Below are 19,469 nucleotides of genomic sequence, written 5' to 3'. Positions count from 1 at the left end.
GTGCTCGCTGCTTACTTTTCAAATTTTTTCATAAAATACATTTTTTAACTAAAAATAATTGTAACACACTTCAATTTTTTGCTAATACAACACACTTTTATTTACTTAAGGATTTAATAAGATTAAAATAGTATTACCTTACATTACTGGCTCCTAAATGCCAAGAAATACATGGATCTGACAACAAGAGTACGATCCGATGTGATGCAAGACAAAATCAAGGGTATCGAGGAGAGGGGGGATAGATGACCTAGGAATCGCTCAACTAAGGGCAACGGAGCTCACTTAACGTCGCTAATCGTAGATGCGCTTACACGACCAAGCCAAATGCTTGATTTTAGAAGGAGAAATCACACTCTTCAAATGCACAAGGCAAATATAAATTTTCATTCATCAAGTCTGCCTAAACATACATATGGAGTCCTTTAAATAGAGAGATTACAATACATTGGTACGATAAAGACTTATTACTAACGATTATAGTTACTAGAAACCTAATAAAAATAGCTTTGAAATATGAAAAACCACAAACAATCAAATTTATTATAAAAACTATATTAATGTAGTGCATTGCATCATACTCCTCTTCTCGAAAAATCTCGTCCTCGAGTTTTTCAGTTGATTTTTTGTTTTCCCTCGATCTTTTGGAAGGCCTTTCAAACTTTTCCATAACAGGTATAATAGCACAAGAAATTTATGAGTGTTCGAAGTCTTGATCCATATTCTTTCTTCAAATGGATAAGCTCAAAATGGCACATGCCTCCAATGGTGAGCAATGCTTCTCTTCTTCAAAGACTTTCTTCTAACCAAATCATCATGATAAAGAAATTTATCCCACATATAATCATGAATATCATAGTAAGGAGTTTTTGCCCAATGTAGAAGTTGTGCATTAAAATTTACCACCGCGCTCATAAACTATAAAGTTTCCTTCACATCCACAATCTTTACTTGGTGCTCAACATTCAAGAAACTACCTTCAAGAATCTCATTGATCACGTGAAAACCAATATCATCTTCTAAGAAATTATACAAACTTGAGGAGTATAACTTGTTTACCTCACTACCATCCTCATCAACTTCATTCACAAAACGAGTATTGACTTCGTCTTCATCAATGTACTCATCATAAATTGGTGGTGAATCCCAATTGACGAAATTGATTTCTTCGACAGTGTGATCTTTAAACAAATAGTAAATCACAGCCATAGTCTTCAACTACAGCGGAAAACCTGCTCTAATGCCACTTTATGCAGGACAAAACCAAGGGTATCGAGGAGAGGGGAGATAGATGACCTGGGAATCGCTCAACCAGGGGCAACGGAGCTCACTCAATGTCGCTAATCGTGGATGCGCTTACACGACCAAGCCAAATGCTTGATTTTAGAAGGAGAAATCACACTCTTCAAATGCACAAGGCAAATATAAATTTTCATTCATCAAGTCTGCCTAAACATACATATGGAGTCCTTTAAATAGAGAGATTACAATACATTGGTAGAATAAATACTTATTCTGAACGATTATAGTTACTAGAAACCTAATAAAATATAGCTTTGAAAGATGAAAAGCCACAAACAATCAAATTTAATATAAAAACTATATTAATGTCGTGCATTGCAACATGATGATATTCACTCTCATTTCCATCGGTTAAATGAGATATAATCGGTTAAAATAGTTTGGACACGTATACCGAAGATTTATAGATGATTCAGTTAGAAGCTGCGACTATGAAACGGAGACTCAGGGCAAAAGGAATAGAGGAAGACCAATGAAAACTTTGCAAGAGATTATAAGAAAAAATACGGAGTTCTTAAAGCTAACGAAAGACTTGAAGCATATGAGCACAGTAGTCCTAGAATTCATACAACCGATCCCACTTAGTGAAGTAAAGCTTGATTGTTGTTGTTATTGCTGTAGACCACATTCAATTTTGCTGAGCGTTATCAGCTAGAGATGGATATACTTACGTACCACCTAGTAAGGCGATAAAAGCATTCAACAAATTTATAATGTAATGACTGTCTTATGGGACGAGCCATTATTGGCATAACCTGAAGAACTTAGCTCTATTAATTGCTAAGTATTGTACGTATTGAGAAAGAGACTTGTGCAGTTTTTTATGGCTTTTTGGGATGATTTTGAGTCGCTTCGTAGTTTTATTCTGCATCGCATTCCACTTTCTTCTGTTGGTTTTGTGCTTCATGAGTTACAAGTTAAAGAAGTTCATTTGCAGTCACATGCTGGAACTAGGCTCCATTCATGGACGCATCAAAAACATGGATTTCAAGCGTGACCAACTTCTAAAACTGCAATTGTTTCTTCTGCTTGATCGGTAGAAGAATAGAGCCTAGTTTCAAGCAATTAATTGCAAATGAACTTTTTCGGCTTGTAACTCATGAAACACAAAACCAACAAAAGGATTGCTGGAAAGAAAAAAAAAATGTGAAGAAGGGCAGAGTGAAAGTACAATGCTGAAGAAAGGATTCTCTTATAAATTTCTGGTTCGAAAAGAAGTTTTGTTACTGGGCTTAGAAGAAAACTTACGAAACACATTCAATTGACTGAAAATACATGAATCGTAAAAAAAAATGAGTTTATGCACTTATAAGTTGGCCTTCTAGGATCAATCATGAATGGCCAAGTCCTCTGCCAACCAAACTATGAATTCTCATTTCTTTGACCGATAGGAACCTCTTTATGTGATATTGCACTAGAAAAATAAAATATCTCTTATAGGATGGGTAGCATACATAGGAAAGAGAATGTGGGTAGCAAAAATACACTTATTGGATTGGAGGTTGACCAAGGGGTGAGACCAAGAATTGGAATACACTTATTGGATTTGTCTTTTTATTTTTTTAGCTTTCTTGTCCCTATATTTGTTTTTCTTCATGTAGTTAAATTTCCATGAAATGATTTGGTAATTTGTCCAACTGTAATGGTTGGATACTTGATTTAGAATTTTCCAAATCAATTTACAGCTCATTTGGAAGTGTTTTTAAATGGTTCAAAACTTTTTTATGAAATTGTTTTTGGAATCAATTCTTAGTAAAAAGGCAAGTAAATCGTAAAAAATCACTCAAAGCGCTTCCTGGAATAAGCACATAACTACTGTTTCTTGCAGAGCAGACAGCACTTCATGTGCTTTTGGAACCCAAAAACATTTTCTTTAAAAACGTTTTCAATCATTTTAAAAGTATTTACAAACGATCCCCTAGTCAGTAAGTAATGATGCATATTTCTCTCTAGCTGCTTACTTTTCAATTTTTTTCATAGTATACATTATTTAACTAAAAATAATCGTAACACACTTCAATTTTTTTCTGATGCAACACACTTTTATTTACTTAAGGATTTAATAAGATTAAAATAGCATTACCTTACATTATTTGCTACTAAATGCCAAGAAATACATGGATCCGACAGCAAGAGGAGGATCAGATGATATTCATTTTCATACAGAAGGTACTGGACATACACATTGATCAATCAACATCTCGATGTTTGCATGTCATGGCGTTCCTCCCGAAGTCGATGTCTCCACTAATTTCCTATGAACTTTACCTCGGTACTATTCTTTGATCTTTGAACACGATGATATATAATTTGCATGCCAATTATAAGCCAAAGTCTGTTTCATTTCGGTCTAAAATTATTACTTGGATCAATAGTTTTGTTGACTTAGACCATCGGTTAAATGAGATATAATCGATTAAAATAGTTTGAATACGTAAACCGAAGATTTATAGATAATTTGGTTAGAAGATGCGATTATGAGACGGAGACTTAGGGTAAAAGGAATAGAAGAAGACCGATGAAGACTTTGAAAGAGATTATAAGAAAAATACGGAGTACTTGAAGCTAACGAAAGACTTGATGCATATGAGCGCAGTAGTTCTAAAATTCATACAATCAATCCTACGTAGTGAAATAAAGCTTGATTGTTATTGTTGTAGACCACATTCAATTTTGCTGAGGGTTATCAGCTGGAGATGGATATACTTACGTACCACCTAGTAAGGCGATAAAAGCATTCAACAAATTTATAATGTAATGACTGTCTTATGGGACGAGCCATTATTGGCATAACCTGAAGAACTTAGCTCTATTAATTGCTAAGTATTGTACTTAAAGAGAAGAGACTTGTGCAGTTTTTTATGGCTTTCGGGGATGATTTTGAATCGCTTCGTAGTTTTATTTTGCATCGCATTCCACTTTCTTCTGTTTGTTTTGTGCTTCATAGTTACAAACTAAAGAAGTTCATTTGCAGTCACATGCTAGAACTAGGCTCTATTCATGGACAGATCAAAAACATGGATTTCAAGCATGACAAACTTCTAAAACTGCAATTGTTTCTTCTGCTTGATCGGTAGAAGAATAGAGCCTAGTTTCAAGCAATTAATTGCAAATGAACTTTTTCGGCTTGTAACTCATGAAACACATAACTAACAAAAGGGTTGCTTGAAAGAAAAAAAAAATGTAAAGAAGGGCAGAGTGAAAGTACAATATTGAAGAAAGGATTCTCCAGGTTCAAAAAGAAGTTTTGTTACTGGGCTTAGAAGAAAACTTACAAAACACATTTAATTGACTGAAAATACCTGAACCGTAAAAAAAATGAGTTTATGCACTTATAAGTTGGCCTTCTAGGATCAATCATGAATGGCCAAGTCCTCTGCCAACCAAACTACGAATTCTCATTTCTTTGACCGATAGGAACCTCTTTATGTGATATTGCACTAGAAAAATAAAATATCTCTTATAGGATGGGTAGCATTCATAGGAGAGAGAATGTGGGTAGCAAAAATGCGATCCTGTCTTTTAGGCATTCCTCAAAGATCATGTCTACAAAAAATCATTCAAATTCGAAATTATATGATCGTTGAATTAAATGATTGTCATTTTAGTGTTTCTTTCGAAAACCGTATTCTTTCATTTTCTTCACTAAAGATGAATTTTTTAATAATTTTGGATTTGTCTAATTTTTTACAAGGATAATCTATAAATGATGAATTGAAATATATACGGCTTTAATTCTTAAAAAGAAGTACATAACGGGCCCTACAAAATATGATATATATATATATATATATGTATGTATGTATGTATGTATGTATAATTGTGTGTGTGTGTGTGTGTGTATTGGGGAATTTAAATTTTGGTATTGTGTTTTTGCTCTTTTGAACATGTGTGTATTCCTACTTTCATTTTCATCAATTTAGAGCATAACTTTTCAAAATTCGTCAATCAGGTGCAGTCATCAGTTCGCCGGTCAATAAGGAGATAATTCTTAACGTGGTACGCGCTGGAGGATTTTTTTAGCGTATTGAGAATACGGCCCGATACATCAAGTATCATAATGCAATTAGTTGAAATTTTTTTTAAGTGTCTAACCAATTGTATTATCACTTGATGTATCGAATTATGTTTTCAGCACATTGAAAAAATCTCTCTACACGCACGGCTCACCTCCTTATTTTATCTTTTTCCCTTTGATCTCCCGCCCAAACTCATTTGCCACACAGCACAGAGCCCATTTTATGACGAGTTTGGACAGGCGAAATAACAAGGTCATGGAATTTTGACTCTCATAAGTCATAACATCAGTTCCTAAGTAAAATTTTAAACAAAAAATTTGAATCTCCAGTTTTGTGTGTAGAAAGTAGAAACTGAAGAAAGATATGCAAATTAACCAGAATTATATGAGATTCAGAAATCACTTGTGTGTGGGTAGGTGTGTAGAGAGAGAGAGAGAGAGATGTGCTCATCTCTTTCAAGTGCTTGATAGAGATGAGGCAAAATCTTATTCTCAAATCACTCACATAACAGCAGCATGCATAGTCTTCTTTCACATGTTTTGGCAACTACAGAAATTACAATTTCAAGTTTTATCCATGAAAATAACTCACCAGTACGAAAGCCATCTTGTCATTGCGAAAGTATGACCCCGAAAAACAATAACAAGATTTGATACAAAATCAACAGCACGGGCAGGTCAAGACATATGAAGGCTATATACAGGCCTTAACCTCCACCCAGTATGACTGCTATAAACTCCGCTTCCCAGCTTCCGAGTCTCTGACTAATATCAGCTTACGACTACAACTTGGATCCTCTGTGAACCTTATTTTGCGGTAGCTAGCTGGGAAAATCTTCGCCTGTTAAAATAAAACAAATTAACCCCAACTGATAAATTTGTGAATTAGACACGCAATAAGAAAACATTGTATACCAGGCAGCTGAGCAAAGAGTTCTGGTTCGAGCACTTTAGCTAATAAAGGATTATACAATACTACAAGTAAAGATATATCAGGAACCTCATCAAACTCATTGTTGTGCGCGTCCTTTTCCTGTAGTCTGTTTCCTCTTCTTCAGCTGCTTGTTCTGATCTACTTGCACGAGGCCGTGCCTCTGCTTCCCAACTTTTAAGTCTTTCCCGCTAATCATGTACTCATTGCCATCTTCTGGCAAGCTAAACTCAGCTGGGTTTTTGTTTATAGTGCAGATTAAAGAATTGGGACTGCTCCTTGGAGGCCTCATGGCCCCATTAGCTTTATGAGTATCCAATTTCTGCAGCATTGGATATTCAGTGTTGTGGTGGTCCTGGGGAAACATCGTAGAATCAGCCAGCGTAGAGAGTCCTTTGTGCATAACAGGGATAGTTCCGTGATTTTTGCCCAAAACACCACCTTTAAATGCAGAATTCTGGGATCTGGAGCCTCTATTTTCTACGGCAGCCCTTTTGAATCCTTTAGGATAAGAAGAGGTAGATGTACCACCAGGATTCATAGGAAAAAGGTCAAGAGACCTCTCAAAAATGTGATTTTTGCCGCAACAACTGGATGATTGGTGCTTCATGGTATCAGTAACCTTATAACCACCAGCATCCACCACAGAATACTCCTTGGAGTAAAAATCAATGGGCCTCTTGGAAAATTTCGGGTTTCCAGCAATGCTGAAGGGCGGACTTGACTGCATACCTGCATCCATGAGGCTGAGCAAATGCATTGCTGGTATGGTTTCATTGGAATATAGATCAAAAGAACCCGCTGAACTCTTAGGAGGCTCAGTCCCATTACGTTTGCCAGTGAATGAGTACTCTGCATTTGTTCTGCTGAAAGGTTCAGAACCAACACCTTCACTATGCTTTTCCAGGTTGGTAGCATTTAAATTAAATAATTTCAGGCCATAATCACCATGGAAATTCCCCTTATGCAGCGAGCCTGGAGGGTGTGAAAGCATATCGACATTAGACGGCTGAGCTGCACACTTTTGAGGATTGTAATGCGTTAAGGGAGTTTGAGCTGGCATTGCAGGTGACCATAAGCGAGCTGCTTCTTCCTTTGATTGTGGAACAGACGGACGCAAGCTAGAATTTGACAACCCATGGCTCATCATATCTCCATTCCATTTGCAATTTTGAGCACAACTACAGCTGCTGTAACCAACAGCAGGAAATTGCTCTCGAGTACTCATCTTCTTTTTAGGCTGACTGAATGCATTAAACCCTGTCGGGCAATGCATTTGGTCAAGACGAAATGTGTCTTTTTCGGGGATATAAGTAGAAAAGTCAACTAACTTTTGTTTGGAAGGTCCCACATTTTTTCTTGCTGTTGCACCATCTTTTGCCTTTCTTGCCTGAGGTTTTCGTTTCTCACCAGTTTCCTCTAATATTCTTAAGTTTCCAAAGCCATAACTATGCACCTGAACATTCCTTGAATTAATGCCTGCTTCCAAAGCTTTCTGATTTCTCTCATAATGATTTTTTGCCATGAATTCAACAATTTCCATCGGTATGTCATCTGCAGCTCCCTTATGAGACGTCTTTTCAGCTCTATGGTTGCTATCTTTCCTACTAACAGTCACAGCTGAATTTTTCGGAACCTCAATGATTTTGTCCTTGTTTCTTGCATGAGAAATATCCTGAAAAGGAAAATGAATCATCATAGAAAGAAATTGCAAAACAAAACTAGAACTAGAAAAGATAATTACGCATATTAGCGTTTACAAATTTACTACAGATATGAGAAACGTGCAATATGATTCTAAGGGCTAGCTAATATGCACATTATCAACATAGGCAACGGAAATACAAGGATAATGGACTTGCTTCCTTATTTCTTTGAACTTGAGCAATGCTGCTAATTTTAGCATATCAGCATAGGCAACTAAAAATAGGAAAACAAATTATTTAGACATAACACCAATCAGCAGGGTTCAAAGAAAAAAAAAAAAAAACTTACTAGTTTCCACAACTTAACTGTGTCAGTAATAATTTGAGACAGATGAGTGATTTATGATATCACAACAATTTTATAACAGCACAGTTGCATATAATAAGCCTTAGAAACAGAAGAAACATGCATTTGCTGCGGACATATATCATGCAACCATCAAGATGAAGACATTCATCCAGGGAATTGTAAAAAGAGAGTAAAGCTCTTACCATTTGCTGCAACAAACTCCCTTCAACCTGGGAGCGATAGTTTTGCTTCTCATTCGGGATAGGCATGCTGTAGGTGAAAAAATTACTACTGCGATCATCATGTCCTATTTTCCCAGAAAATGCATTTGAAACAGGTTTAGGAAGTCTGTTCAGATTTGCGTTGGCTTCCGCATTTTTCCTAATAAACTCATCTAGTTTGCCGGTGCCATCTTTCCGAGTTGACCAGGAAGGAAATCCATCTTCAGATTGAGGAATAGATTTCCTGTCATCTCTTTGAGCAGACAAATAGCTGTTAAGAGAAAGATCCAACCCTTTTTCAGCGGGTGAGTCCTCTGCCCGATGAAATGGATGCCCAGTTTGCATGAATTCTGCATCTTTCCTTGTATTTGGGCCTTTCGTGGGCCAAGGAAATAGAGAAGCCAGTCCATTATCAACTTCTGGCATCTTGTCTTTCCGCTTACAGGAACCAGACTTTCTACCTGCTTTTGGGGCAGGCAAAGAAATTTGATCTTTCTCTCTAACTGTGGATGCATCATACGCAGGAATGGAAAAAGCAATTGTAGTAGCATTACCTTTACTTGAACTTCCAACTTTGTCTAGCGCTTCTATTGGCGAAACATCTTTGGGTGGGACTAAGGATGAACATACACCAATATCATTGGATTTCATAATTTTCTTCTTACCAACAGCCAGGATTCGTTCAATTTCAGATCTATTCCAGTTGCTCCTCATATCTGCCTGCAAAGATATTCTGGCAACTGCATCTTCTTCTAATTCAGAATCCTCAACGCGTCTGGTGGTTTCTTCATCTCTCTTGGAAGTCCTAACTTTTCTATTCAAACTTTTTGGAAGGCTCGTCCCTTGGCTTCTCTGTTCCTCTTCCTCAGGCAATTTCCTTTTGTTATTCTCACCAAGATCCACTCTAGCACTTTCTTGGACAGACACCTGACCTTGGGAAACAGTTCCTGCCCCAGATGTTTTACTAATTCTGTTGGATGGAGAATCTTCTGTCCTGAAGCAATCAGGCTTTGCATCACCCAACTCACTCAGCAGACGCATACGCACCTTCCTACCATTCTTACGATTCAAACTACTTGACTTATCAAGATTTTCAGATGATGCATAATCACACTCATGCAGAGGATGATTAATGTTGGTCTGGTCCTTGGTAGCATCACCTGCCCTGTCAACAGTTCCGACTATCTTACATGTCCCAGAGGCATTCATTGACTCCTTGTGATTTTCTTCTGCAGATGGTCGGTGCTCGGCTTCACTAGTCTGGGTGAGGTTCTTATTCCAGAATAATTTGTTGTTCGAGAAATGGAGCTTAATGTTGGTATCATCACGAATTTCACATCCTGATTTCCAGACTTCAACAGATCCATTGCCCTCCAAATTTACTGCTTCTGCTTCAGAAATCAAAGACATTATGATTGTGAGATACCATATGGAGTAAGTTGTACTGTAATTTTGTTGTTTTTTCTTTGCAAAGTAAATTTACCTGTGGAAATTACAGATAAACTTTTTCAATCACAGATTCTTATTTTATAATTTTTAACAAAGGGAAAGAAAACCTGTGTTACCTTTATGTCTCTCCTGCGTCCTTTTTGGGTCAACTTCTGCCTCAACAGAATTGAGTCTCGGCATTTCATGACTCGCATAATCATCTAAGACATTCTTATTCACTGGATGAAGCACAAAAAGTAAATTAATCAAAAGACTATAACATAGCCAACAGTCTATTTAGTTGAATTGAGCTTGACTTTAAGTATACCTGTGATGGCAGTGGGTGCAACTTCATGCCTCCCTTCTTTCTTATCAAAAGGAGATGACGAACGATGTTGCTCATTGACAATTCCATCGACAGAAACATGAGCTTCAACTCTTTTTCCATCAACAGTTTTTGAAATTGAACCTTGCTCAGAATCTAACAGAAGCAGTGGAGCATCACTGTGGTGTGGGACCTGAGCATACTTGTTATTGGAATCAGATCCAATACGAATGTCTGTACCATGATCTCTTGCAATACTCTCAGAACCACTTTCCAGCACGCAATTCTGGCAAGACCACCTTCTGAATTTTGGAGGATCCAAAGGAGGAAGCAAGGATGTTGGCTCCTGATCAAACTTGTCCAACTCACCATCCAGAGGAAATGGACAACAAAGCTTCCAATTCTTTTTGCGAACTTCAGCTACATAACCACTACATCCAAAACATAAAACAGAAGTTTCAATAAATAAATAAAAAAAAGAAAAAAGATCCATGCGTGAGGTAGAAGTCAATTATTTACTACATACAATTTACTCTTGAAAAATAATGCTCTACACACACACACACACACATCCTCCCCATTGTTTATGCACTTATGTCTTTTCAGACACTATCTTGTTAAATTAGCAACACGCATACTAGCTAGGTAGTATGCCATATGATTGCTGATGAAAACCTTTGCTGCATCAAAGAGTCCAATCCCAACAAGTGTGATATTACAGTGAACTAAAAAGTAAAGAGGATATACTTCTCTAACCATATATAATATACTGCTGCAAAATAGCATAATATATTACCTTTAAAGATCAATCTATATCCAAATTAGAGCTTGAAAATTGAGCCAAAATAAATGACAGCTTCCAACATTGAATATGAAGAAATATAAATCAGTTAATATCAGTAGCAAAAGATTCACATTAGTTTATTATGAACAAGTGAGTAATTAACAGCACATAGACATTGAGAAGGATAGGTAATTTCCCTCAAGGGGGTACCAATTAGCAAGGCTCCAAGGCTTACCGTATAGTGAAATGCTCGCAGTTTCCCGCATGGCTGCTACTCTTGTCATTAGCATCAGGAAGATCTATAGATATTGAATCAATTTTAACAAATGATCCCACCGTCTTGGAAGCAATAATAGGATCATTCCTCTTATGATTATTGTCGATCAGAAGACCCTTCTCCATGTTATAGCATCTATCCAGATCACAGTGTTCTTAATACAGTACTTCCTATATTCAAACAAATGAAACAATTAATTGAGTGATATCATTATCGTATGATAATTAGAATAGCAAAGAAAGCACCATGGAGGGAGAAAAACCGAGGAAAGTGTAAAGAAAGCATTGACCTATACCATGCGAGAGAAAATCTTTGTCCAAGTAAAAAAAAAATTATTAGGGTTATACTCAACCGCCAACAATTCTCATGCGCAACGAATTATCCAGTGTCAAAATTATCATAGAAATAAATGACAAGGTGCAACAACTCATCCTACACTGACATTGCACATAAAATAACAACCTCCATTGATGTACAAGCATAGATATATACATGTACAGCAACCCAACGAAAGAAATTACAAACCCTAGCATTCCATGAATCAATATAAAGGAGGATGGCAGCTAAATGTATTACGATCGATGAAATTATTCGCACAGCTAAACTCACTAATAAAGATGCAAACTCAATCACAAAAATAGGAACAATAAAGCTAAACCACATATTAGGGTTTTGTTTCAATTAGAGCAATCTAGGTCGAATGAATATTCCAAAATAGCAACAATCGTACAAACCCATTTCAGGCTCGCCCTCGGAAACTCCGAATTGGAAAATAAAAGCATGCCAATCAACCAACTTAATAGAAAAAAAATTAGGGTTCTTTCATTATATGCCTTGTATAAATTCACAGTCACTAGACAATTAACTGAGTCCAAGCACATCAAAACGACATGAATAACACCTTAAACGCATAAAATTGTTTATGCTGAGCATACCAGCAAACCCCAGGAAATGAAATGGAAAGTAAAGCCCAAAACTTGACGTACTATACACAGTAAAACCCAGCTCAGAAAAATATTTTTTTTTAAAATATAAAAATTATTAAGCAGCTGAAAAAAATCAGCTCAAAGCTTCAAACTTTATACTAATTAAATCCAAAAAATCATCGATTTCAAAAACCCAATTGAACAAAAGAGTAAATCGAGCAGATAAAAAAAAAGACCTGAAACCTCAAGGCAAATCGACAACCACCGGAAACGACGTCGTAAGAAGCTCAGCTCTCGATTCTCCACGGCGCGTAATGAGCACGACACTGGCGGATAGAGCGGCGGAGGGGGAAGATCGGGAGGCGATTTTTTAGCTGAGATTCGAAGCTGGATGAGTGGAATTTGAGTGCGAACAATCGTAAAACCCTAGAGAGAGAAAAAGGGCGAGAAGAGGTTTCGAAAATGTAGAGAGAGATCTTCACCAAAAAAAAAATGTAGGAGAGAGAGAGAGAGAGTGAGTGAGGGTAGGAGGAGAGAGAGAGGGAGGGTTTTAATCTTTCTTTTGTCGTCGAATGTACTTAAAAAAACATCACCATACATGTTACATGTCATGTCCAAACACACACATTTTGTACAATAAATTACTTCAAGATACGGTGCCGGAGCAATCCCGTTTCCGCCACGTGGCGCAGTGTGCGTCACTTATCCCTTCGACAAGGAAAAGGAAACCCTAGCGTGGGTTAAAAAAAGCTACTGTTTCCCTCGCGTGTTATGTACGCTCTGGTTCAGGTGAGGGGGGAATAGTTTATTTATACCTGTCGTGTCAAGGAGGGCCAAAGATGCCTTTGCACATTAGTGGATTCTGATCGGTTCGTGTTGCTCAGGTGAGTCGTTGGAGAGTGTGAGTGCGGTCCAATATGAAACCCTAGGTTTTTCTTGCGGGTAATCAAAGGGCATCTATGTATCTTAACCCTAGCTAGCAACAATTCGATGATTCACGAAAAGCGGGGGAAATAAAAATGGGAAAGAGGGAGATGGAGGAAAATGTTTGGGGTTTGATTTTTTTTTTTTTTTTTTTGGTGCAAATATTAATGGAAAATAAATTAAGTATTATAGGTGTTATGTCCTGCCGTATTAATTGGACTTACGCTAATGACATGTATTAGCTAAGAAATCTAATTTCCTTATGATATAGATTTTGTACAATTAATAATTTTGAATGAGGAACAACTGGTTTCGATGTGTAATGCATGATACACTCGTGTCTCATTCTGTGGACGGACACAAATTATATTAGCTGGTTTCAGACGGTATACACGTTTTAAACAATGGGCTAATTAAAATTTTACCTTTGTGGAGCTTCGTTACATATGCGTCTTAAATTTTTCAAACTTGCAGAATTAGAATTTTACTTTTGTGGGGAATTGGATAAGTTATCTAGTGGGCGGACCTCGAATTTTACTTTTGTGGGGTCAGAGTTTTACTATTTATCCATATTATCTTTGATGAGTTTCATACAGTGGTAAATCTAGAATTTTTTACCAGAATTTTACTTTTATTGATGATCTTAATTGCAATATGTAAGACCCAAAATTTTAAATACCTTGTAAATCCAAATAAAATAAAATAAAAAAACACACACACACACACTATATGAAATTGATTCATTTTGCTTTCTTACCTTTGAGAGAAATGAAGAATTATATATATAGAGAAAGTTGTATAGTATTACAATGACTAATTAAAAACATAGTAGAGGATCAACAAGACTATTAAATATAATGGGCTTTGACATCGGGACCGCCATGGATTCATGCAGATTATTGAAGTAAAAAGTGATCGGATTCTCTAAAAACAATGGTGATTGCTAGACATGGCAAAAACATTGAATGCATTGCTTACATATTAGAAGGATGTTGATATAAACCTATAACAAAACCAACAGGCCATATATATCATTTTGGTTAGGTCGCTGGCTAGGTCCCATATATATGTGTGCGCGCGCGCGCAAGATTATTGGTTAGAGAGGAGTATATTAGCCGATTTGGCTGACTTAATTATTTTAAGTGTGATTTCTATTGGACCAGATTCATTAAGTTAAGAAGGAAGACAAAATTAAGAGGAAGTTTGGAAGGAACATATGCCTGTATGCATGGCAACCTCATTAAGTCAAATGTAGCTAATGTTAACGCTGATTCAAGCCATGCAATTCTATATTAATTTGTATAGCGTCCACAGGTAAATAATATGGGCTACTCGATGGATCATTTTTTGGCTAGCTAAATACCTCGTAATCTGCAAACTTGAGCCTAGTTAAGCTCACAAAAACAGTGTTTTTCTTGCATCAAGGCTCAAATCTCTTTTTTAATATGAAGGTATTGTAAAATATTGCCTGTATACCCTTCGATCTCAAATATAAATAGGATTGCTTTGGCTCCTCGTAGAAAAAGAAGGTAATGTTCTGCTCATTTTCTTGGCCAAATACACTTTCCAGTATGATTTTGTCAATTTGTAGTTCATACCAACAGTGACCAGGAAACAAAAAAGAATGAAAAACGGTGATCCTAAAGCACTCGCGTGTAATACTCTTCTCATAACAAAAAAGGTAATTGTGTACGTATACACGTCATTTTATAAAGTAATGGAAAACGGTGATCCATTAAGCTAGCCCACTGTTAAATAAAGATCTATATATATCCATATGTACTGCTACAAAGCTAGGGGCGCAATGTAGAGGAAACTACCGGTTCATATACGCATTGAACTTAGCCGTATTTGTAAGTAATGCACTGCTCTATTGCATTCAAATTTAAATTCACTTATCCGTCGTCGTTAGGTTGAAAATACCAATCACATGCAAATAAATGAAAAGTCGAACTAAGTTCTTTACATTAAATCCTGAAAGTAATCCCTGTAAAATGTTAATATGGGGAACAGTACACTCCAATAATTGACTGTGATGTGCCATTTCTGGTACCAGCAATAGACACGATTGGGTTATGCCTAACTATACCTGCATCGATCAATGTTGTCGACCGAAGACATTAAGATTATGATTTGTACAAAGAAAAGAAAACAAGCACATTCCAGATCTATTAACTTTAATTTCTTCTTGTTTATATGGAAATAGTCCGGCCTCTATACTATATATGAAGAGAGTCAAAAAATACAGAATAAGAAACCGATCGAAGGAGAAGTGAAATATATATATATATATGCTATATATAAATGTATATGTATGTATCATGTATGTAAATATATAATATACATACATATATATATATATATATATTATATATATGAATATATCAGTGATTGAAGGCACTGGACCCATTTAGTGATGCGTGTTGAATTGATGGCTAATATTTGACACAAATTTTAAGAGATTGTTTTTTTATTGCAGGAAATTGTGCAAGTTAATCTGAAGGCTGACAGAGATAACCTCACCCTCTTATTATGGAGATCGGGGCCCTCCCTCTTCAGATTTCCTTGTCATCATGCATATAGATCTAATTAAAAGACCTCATCAAAGAAGTGTATTAACCTAATTAAATATAATTAAATTAACAAAGTGCCTTTCTCGACCCAAGAACCCTGTCTGCTCCTTCTTAATTTGTTCTTCGGTTTCTTTTTCTTTAATTCGGGGAGCGTTTGAACTGCAGACTCGGCAAAAAATATAAAAACCCCAAGCACAGGCAAAAAAAGGAAGAAAAAGTCTGTAATCCACGAACAGACCAAAAGGAACTGCAATGACCCAAGTATGAATTAATTTATGTGCAACCAAAAACTGTTTGTGTTTGTAATAATTACAGAACTCAATATGAGTTGTTTGTGTTTATAGTTCGCTTTAGGCGAGTTTTTTAATCTCGCTATATGCTATATGCTATATGCTATATGCGAGTTTGGTTGTTGTGAGATCAATTTAGTAGGCTAATTTTGCACTAGAGTATTGGAAGTGAGCTGGTTGAGTTTGTTGGATCTTTTTTTTTTATTTTTTTTATTTTTATTAAACGATATTATTTATACTAAGAGAGGAGGTAGACTAAGCTTCACAATGAACTAGTAATAATGTGGTTCAAATTCGCCTTTGGCAAAAATCGAACCTAAGACCTCTCACTTACAAGTGAAGAGGAATACCACTAAACTGCAATACTAAGTGGTTGTTGGATCCATTATTAGATGGTGCTTTGAGATCATGAGGAAGTTATAGTCTTGATATCCTGCATCTTGTGCCCAAATAGAGCTAGCTCAACTTAATAATAGTTGTATTACTTGACTTGCTTACTAGCTACAATTTTTACTAATATATAAATTTAGTTAAAATGACATTTTTAATAAATTGTTAAGATTCTAAAAGACATTAGGCGCTAGTCGAGCGGCCGGCTGGGGCATAGTGCCTAGGTGGATTTAAGTAAATATATTGTATTTCGTGTAAATAAGTATCTATTTATACTTAAAATTTATATATTTTCATCATAACTAGAAAATAGAATGACATATATATTATGAAGTATTGGAACATAATGAAAATATGGGAACAAACATATAATGTGTGTTTATTTAAGTGTTCAATAAGTCTTTTACAATTTATTGGAAACAATAAAATGCAAAGGGAAAGTTATCTATTTTCTATCTAAGTGAGTTGCAACCTAGACAGGTGTCTAGGCGGGTCTGTGCGGGCTAGGTGAGTGCTAGGCAGTCTAGGCGGCCACCTTAGTAGGCTTAGGCGCCCTTTCTTAATTTTCAAACACCTAAGTATTAATCGGGTCGATGGCCAACCGCCTAGCGCCTAGGTGGGGATTTTTAGAACAGTAAGTTTTTAACATAATTAATCTTACAACATTGGATGTATTAATTGATTTCTATGGATCTTCCTCCTTTTCAAAGACGTCCAACATTTAGATTATTATTTTGTATTTTTCAAATTTTTTGCTTACAAGTACCCTTCTCTTGGTACATTTTAAAATCTTCGTCTGATTGTATTGTTAAACAAATTTATGGATTTAGATTATTTAAAAAAAATGCATTTAATTATAGTATATACCCATTAGCAAAAAAATAGTTTTTGGATGTCTGCTATGTAGTTCGTGTGTCACTGTGCTATTTTTCTTGAGAACCTTGCCTGCAGCTCAGTCGTTTGTGTGAATAACAGCTACAAATCATACTTCTTTTTCTTAATGCAACTCATTAATTTGATCTTTGTGAATCAGGAAAAGGTCCTTAGCAAAGGTAATTTGCAGAATAACCATGAATTTTAATCATGCTGTTTTTCTTCTAATTAATTAATTCACTAAATTGTTCATATATATAAGTAAGAAAGGAATTGCTGCGTAATCGTACTTCGATTTATTCGTTTGGGTCGGAGCAGAACCTAATGATTCGGTTTATAAGAATCAACGTGAATTTAATTAAGAAAATGAACTGATTCTTGCGCACAAATTTAACACTTATATAACAAGTGTTAAAGTATTTCTTTTTTAAAACTAATTGACACTCCTATTAAATTTCTAATTACGATACCCAAATTAATTTTAAAAGTACTTAATTAATTAGCCATTCTTACTTATGTGAGACAAAAACCATAAGTTGCAGAAATTAGTTTTGTAGATAGTGTTTCGTTTAACCAAGTTTCTAGGGTTTTCGATGTATTGACCCTTTGTGATTGTGCTAGGGGAAAGACTTTATAATTCTAAATTTTGTTGGTCTTGAATTATAAATAACACCTCCACTTTAACGAAAAAAAAAAAAAAACTTAAAATGAAATAAATTAGATTTGAACGAAACGAAAGTAAATGCAACAGATCATAAGCCTTGTAGATATATACAACAACAACAATAATAAAAAATCATTATCCCACTAAGTGAATTTTATTTTATGAATCATAAAACGTCATTAATTCGATTTTATGTCTTATTCATCAAAATTTTCTATCAAGGCCATCACTGACCCTAATGTACATGGTCCCCACCGTCAACCTCTGCCGGTACGTTTTGTCACAAGCTGGGGAGTCAATCAAGTGTTATTTGTAGGGAAGTGTACTGTCCTCTTCTAATCCAAGCCAGTTTTTCTTGATAAAAAAACTCCTTGCTTTTAATTAAGTGTTAATTCTGATCAAGAAATATTATCGGTGACGACACCAGTTTTGAGTCTGAGTGGTTGGCCAGTTTAAATTTCTGATCCACACTGATGAAAGTGACAAGGGTGAACTGCGAATTTCAAAGAAATCTTCTTTTATAACAAAGTATGATGACAAAGTGTGGCACAGTGGTAGCTAGGTTATACATGTATACGTTAGAAAATTTGCAGTGTATACATACATACTACTAGCACCTTTATTTTGAGGTGGTGCTATTTACATACCTTTATCGAATTAAATAAATTGAAAAAGTTCAAATAATGGCAATTAACAAGTGTGAAAGATAAAAAGAAATATGTGAATATCATCACCCTTATTTGAGAGAGAGAGAGAGAGAGAGAGAGAGAGAGAGAGAGAGAGAGAGAGAGAGAGAGAGAGAGAGGAGGGGGTGCAGATAGATGGGTCTCGCACATGATCAGCAATGCATGATGCTTAAAAAGAAGAAGAAACAGAAGTACCACGACCCAACATAAAATGCATGAGTACCAAGTAGGCCAAGAGTGAGTATAAAAGTAGGAAATGATTCTACACACTTTTTTCTTTTTCATTTGTACATTTGATTATTTTTGTTCATCGATTTTTATTTATTTTAATCGATTTAGTTGTCAGAAATAAAAATATTGTGTACATGTGAAAAAAAAATGTATTTAATCATTTTTCCTAGAAGTAAGCATTATATTTTGATGTTTTGGATTAAACCAATATTAATATGAGAATAAATGTGCTCATTATTTATGCATTATCACCACATTATATGTCCTTGGAATTGTGTGAGTACGCTTGATAATGTTTTCGTTTTTTATTTTTATATTTTTTGTTAGTGATAAAATGGAAATGCACAAGAGATGAAGGTTCGCGGAAAATATACAAGTAAAGACATAATATAAAAATTAAAAAGAAAAAATTATATTAAATTGTTTTCACTTTCAAAATTTTGTTTTCATTCCTTTTTGTTTATTTCTTCTATATCCCTCTCATCAGCTTCTTCATACCTTCTTTCTCTAGTGCGTTGATATATATATCTCTCTCAAGTACAAAAATTGGAAACAAAATTATTATTGAGCGCTTAAATTAAATTTTGAGATTTATGTTGCGTGTACTTAATTTGCAATGTGTGCAAGTTAA

The 19,469-nt window shown here is 35.5% G+C and overlaps 1 protein-coding gene across 11 annotated transcripts; it reads right to left on the bottom strand.

The window, feature by feature from the left end:
• Positions 1-5,762: 5,762 nt before the first annotated feature.
• Positions 5,763-12,783, bottom strand: LOC137717840 (protein EMBRYONIC FLOWER 1). Of its 11 annotated transcripts, none has more exons than XM_088699094.1 (8): positions 12,444-12,727; positions 11,240-11,451; positions 10,224-10,651; positions 10,033-10,134; positions 9,022-9,855; positions 8,450-8,928; positions 6,321-7,926; positions 5,763-6,161 (listed from the first exon to the last, which is right to left on the bottom strand). In XM_088699094.1, the coding sequence occupies exons 2-7, from the start codon at positions 11,404-11,406 to the stop codon at positions 6,331-6,333; spliced, it is 3,606 nt and encodes a 1,201-aa protein (XP_088555220.1). In that variant the 5' UTR covers positions 11,407-11,451; positions 12,444-12,727; the 3' UTR covers positions 5,763-6,161; positions 6,321-6,330. The 11 variants fall into 11 exon arrangements, 9 of the variants coding, with proteins under 9 accessions (XP_088555220.1, XP_088555221.1, XP_088555219.1 ...); XM_088699095.1 differs by having other exon boundaries at positions 12,451-12,584; XM_088699093.1 differs by having other exon boundaries at positions 9,022-9,858; positions 10,024-10,134; positions 12,444-12,582.
• Between the last annotated feature and the right edge of the window lie 6,686 nt (positions 12,784-19,469).

The sequence above is a fragment of the Pyrus communis genome, chromosome 8, assembly GCF_041283825.1.
Source record: "Pyrus communis isolate YQ-2024b chromosome 8, ASM4128382v1, whole genome shotgun sequence".
Classification (NCBI taxonomy): Eukaryota; Viridiplantae; Streptophyta; class Magnoliopsida; order Rosales; family Rosaceae; genus Pyrus; species Pyrus communis.
The sequence above is the reverse complement of the archived record's forward strand: the minus strand, read 5'-3'. Positions and strand labels throughout refer to the sequence as shown.